We start from the raw sequence: 4,833 nt of genomic DNA, 5'->3' as shown, positions 1-4,833 counted from the left end.
AACAATTAGTGATAGTGATGTTTGAATTAATTTTTTGACCTGCATTCATATATACAGAACACACACACACACACACACACACACATATATATATATATATATATTTGACATTATGAAATAAATGTTGTCGGGTATATGGAGTATATATATATATATATATATATGTGTGTGTGTGTGTGTGTGTATGTATATATATATATACAAACATATGTATATGTACATATATATCCACGACATTATTAAATAAATATTTTCATACGATATTTATTACGGTAAATAACATTATTTCATTATATTCACTGGTCTCTTCAATTACCCTGTGAATTAAATCAAATTCACTTCGTCTCAAAACGGAAAGGAAAATAAGTTAAAGAAAACCGTAGTTTCTATATATTTCCAGGCGCAAAATCTTCGAGTTTTCATAGTTTTTTACATCTAAGACGCGAACTAAATCGATCACCTATCACGAGTTCTCTTGCTTGAGGGTACACTCGAGCACACTGTTCTATCTAGTTTTTCTTCCTCTCGTTTTGTTAAAGTTTTTATAGTCTATATAGAAAATATTTATTTTAATGTTATTACTATTCTTCGAATATTTTATTTTTCCTTGTTTCCTTTCCTCACTGGGCTATTTTCCCTGTTGGGGCCCCTGGGCTTATAGCATCCTGCTTTTCCAACTAGGGTTGTAGCCTAGCATTTAATAATAATAATAATAATAATTAGTCTTCAATCATATGCTGATTTATCTTGTCTAGTTTCACTATATATTATTATTTATGAATCGTAAAATTTCTAGGGCAGGACACTCTCTCTCTCTCTCTCTCTCTCTCTCTCTCTCTCTCTCTGAATTCTTTGAAATGAGTTTCCTTTGCCTGTAATAATATCTCTCTCTCTCTCTCTCTCTCTCTCTCTCTCTCTCTGAATTTTTTGGAATGAGTTTCCTTTTGGGTGTAATAATTTTTTTTTCTCTCTCTCTCTCTCTCTCTCTCTCTCTCTCTCTCTCTCTCTGAATTCTTTAAAATGAGTTTTCTTTGGCTGTAATAATTCTCTCTCTCTCTCTCTCTCTCTCTCTCTCTCTCTGAATTCTTTGAAATGAGTTTCCTCTGGCTGTAATAATTCTCTCTCTCTCTCTCTCTCTCTCTCTCTCTCTCTCTCTCTGAATTCTTTGAAATGAGTTTCCTTTGGCTGTAATAATTCTCTCTCTCTCTCTCTCTCTCTCTCTCTCTCTCTCTCTCTGAATTTTTTGGAATGAGTTTCCTTTGGCTGTAATAATTTTTTTCTCTCTCTCTCTCTCTCTCTCTCTCTCTCTCTCTCTCTCTCGCTCTCTCTCTCTCTCTCTCTGAATTCTTTGAAATTAGTTTCCTTTGGCTGTAATAATCTCTCTCTCTCTCTCTCTCTCTCTCTCTCTCTCTCTCTGATTTATTTGAAATGAGTTTCCTTCTAGCTGTAATAATTCTCTCTCTCTCTCTCTCTCTCTCTCTCTCTCTCTCTCTCTGAATTCTTTGAAATGAGTTTCCTTTGGCTGTAATAATTTCTCTCTCTCTCTCTCTCTCTCTCTCTCTCTCTCTCTCTTTCAAATGAGTTTCCTTTGGCTGTAATAATTTCTCTCTCTCTCTCTCTCTCTCTCTCTCTCTCTCTGAATTTTTTGAAATGAGTCTCCTTTGGCTGTAATAATCTCTTTCTCTCTCTCTCTCTCTCTCTCTCTCTCTCTCTCTGAAATGAGTTTCCTTTGGCTGTTATAATTCTCTCTCTCTCTCTCTCTCTCTCTCTCTCTCTCTCTTCTCCCCATTATCACGACGTAGCGAGAAGAAAGGAAAATTGTATATATAAAATATCAGCTTTTGATAATTCGTGTCCGGTTTTGGGAGTGCTCGAGGCGGAGGTTACTGGATCACGTTCAAGGTGGAAGAGTCTTAAGAAGGAAGGAAGGAAGGGAGGGAAAAAAGGGAGAGGGAGACGTTGATAAAGGAGGGGAGGGACCCCCCTGGTTGCATGCACTGGATTATATATATATAAGATCACTCATTGTAGATTCCATCATTCATTCCTCCGAGGTCTTTCTTACCGTTTGCATTATGGTCCGGGTAAGCCAAGTGGAGCGATGGTATTTTCATTAAGAAATAGGTTTGAGAGATAAGATATAATTATCTTTATCATAGGGTTCAATATGTAATTTATTCTTATATCCATTAGAGTTAGTTCACAGTATTTTAGTGTGCGCAACCTGTCAAAAATGACGGCTAAATATTTATACATGCACACTTCAGTATGGGCAATTTATAGGAGATTGTCGTTTCCGGTAGGTGGCCGCTCAGCGTGAGAGGAAAGATATATATATATATATATATATATAATCTATATATGTGTGTATATATATAATCTATACTGTATATATACTTATACATATAATATGTATGTGTATATCTATCTATCTATATATATATATATATATATATACGTATGATATATATGCATATGTATATACATGTATATATATAATCTATTTATACATATATATAATATATATGTGTATATATACATACATATATATATATATATATATATAGAGAGAGAGAGAGAGAGAGAGAGAGAGAGAGAGAGAGAGAGAGAGATAGATTGATATAGAGCTAGACACTTGTCCTTTGATTTTAAAGAGGAGATTCCAGAATACAATTTATTATTTCCCCACGTTGTTTATTTCTAGATACTTTTAGTGTGCTTTCTACTGGGAGCAGCAAATGCCAATCCCCAAGGATATGGACCACCTCTTCCCCGTCCATCCTACTCATCCCCAGGGATTCCCTCCGGTCCTGTGATTCCCATCCTCGTGGATAACCGGGAGGGTCCTGACGCCTCCGGGGCGTATGCTTTCAACTTCGAGACTGGGAATGGCATTAGCCGTCAGGAGCAAGGAGCTGGTCGTGGTCCCCAGGGCGCTGTCGTCTCGCAGGGAGGATGGTCGTACGTATCTTTTGAAGCCGTTTTTTAATTAAAAGAGATCGTAAAATTTGAATGTTTAAACCAATTAACTCTACCCAAGAGCAAGTGGAGTCTCCAAGCATTGCTCTACCCAAGAGCAAGTGGAGTCTCCAGGGATAGCTCTACCCAAGAGCAAGTGGAGTCTCCAGGGATAGCTCTACCCAAGAGCAAGTGGAGTCTCCAAGGATAGGTCTGCCCAAGAGCAAGTGGAGTCTCCAAGGATTGCTCTACCCAAGACCTAGTGGAGTCTCCAAGCATTGCTCTACCCAAGAGCAGTGGAGTCTCCAAGGATTGCTCTACCCAAGACCTAGTGGAGTCTCCAAGCATTGCTCTACCCAAGTGGAGTCTCCAAGGATGGACTAAAAAGCATATTTGATATCCAAAATCCTTGTAACTCCTTGGTCTGTTTGTTTGTCATCAGGCTAACTCAAAATTTTATGGAGGAATTTTGAGGAAAATTCCAGGATATGTCAGAAATTAGCTAACTTAAAAGTGATAAGATTTTGGCGGTGATCCGGAGCACCCTCTGGGTCGAGGAGATTTATTGATTATAGTAAATGAATTAACTGTCAACATATGTAAGAGGGCAAGCTTGGTCCGTAGACTTGATTAAAATGGGCTTAGTGACTAGATTTTGTAGGTGATCTGGATCCAGGATATATATTGATTGCAGTAGATTGATTTACTGTCAACGCATGAAAGGTGGCAAACTTGGTCCGTAGACTTAAATAAAATCTTGACAGTCTTCATTAGCGGAAGTCTGAAATCTAATTGCTCTCTACTTGTACATGAAACATATTTGTTACAGTACCACTTAAGAATTGTTATATATTGGTATTTACTTAATTATCGTTTTCAGATTCACCTTTCCCGATGGCACCCCCGCCACATTCAATTTCGTAGCTGACGAAAATGGCTATCGAGTCGAGTCTCCCCTCCTCCCGACCCCACCTCCACTTCCCCCACACGCCATCGCCCAAATAGAGAAGGCCCGTCGGGAGGACGCTGCAGCTGCTGCAGGAGGAGGAGGATCTCGCCCTCAGTACGGTGCCCCACGTCCAAACCAGGGCTATGGCTTCCGTTAAAAGCCATTGGCTTCATCCCTACCCTCCTCCAGTAGGATTCACAAAAACACATTTCTTTGATAAAGCATAAATTATAGAATCGTCATTGGAACAATTTGAAAGCTGGAAACATAAATTGAAGAATCGTCATTGGAACAATTTGAAAGCTGGAAGCATAAATTGAAGAATCTAAATTGGAACAATTTGAAAGCTGGAAGCATAAATTGAAGAATCTTCATTGGAACAATTTGAAAGCTGGAAGCATAAATTGAAGAATCGTCATTGGAACAATTTGAAAGCTGGTTCTCCCTCTTCATTACTCATTCAACTGGAAAAGATCTTCTCGTATAAGGAGAGCCATTCATCAAAGGAGATGTGTCTTTTGAATGCGCCTGGGGAGTTCCCGCCTTGACCCACCGCCATGAAGTTCATGAGATTATCTTTCCACTTTGTTCCACAGCCTTCAGTTCAATCACGGATTCCTCGTTATTTATTGATTGATTGATTGTGATGTAATATGTTTTTAATAAATAATAATTATATAATATTCATTTTGTTTTTTATACCTTGTTATAGAAGCTCTGAATAATTTCTCATACATTTGTGATGGAAATATTTTGGTCCACTTAAGAAGCTAGTACAGTGGTAACGTTTTCGCCTAGAATTCGCATGGCGACAGATCGATCCCCGTGAGTTTAGGCTGTTTACTGGGGAAGCCACTGCTGTGGTTGGGCACCACACTGGGGTGTTGAGCTTGCCCAGCTGACGTTCTGGCGAGCACTTGTTCTGA

At 38.6% G+C, this 4,833-nt stretch overlaps 1 protein-coding gene across 1 annotated transcript; it reads left to right on the top strand.

Annotated features, from left to right (window-relative positions):
• Window positions 1–2,075: 2,075 nt before the first annotated feature.
• Window positions 2,076–4,590, top strand: LOC137632844 (cuticle protein AMP5-like). Its single transcript, XM_068364940.1, has 3 exons — window positions 2,076–2,084; window positions 2,705–2,961; window positions 3,839–4,590. Exons 1-3 carry the CDS (start codon window positions 2,076–2,078, stop codon window positions 4,062–4,064), a joined length of 492 nt encoding a protein of 163 aa, XP_068221041.1. The 3' UTR covers window positions 4,065–4,590.
• Window positions 4,591–4,833: the final 243 nt, after the last annotated feature.

Source organism: Palaemon carinicauda, chromosome 42 (genome assembly GCF_036898095.1).
Source record: "Palaemon carinicauda isolate YSFRI2023 chromosome 42, ASM3689809v2, whole genome shotgun sequence".
NCBI classification, from domain to species: Eukaryota; Metazoa; Arthropoda; class Malacostraca; order Decapoda; family Palaemonidae; genus Palaemon; species Palaemon carinicauda.
This window is presented reverse-complemented; position numbering and strand designations above follow the sequence as displayed.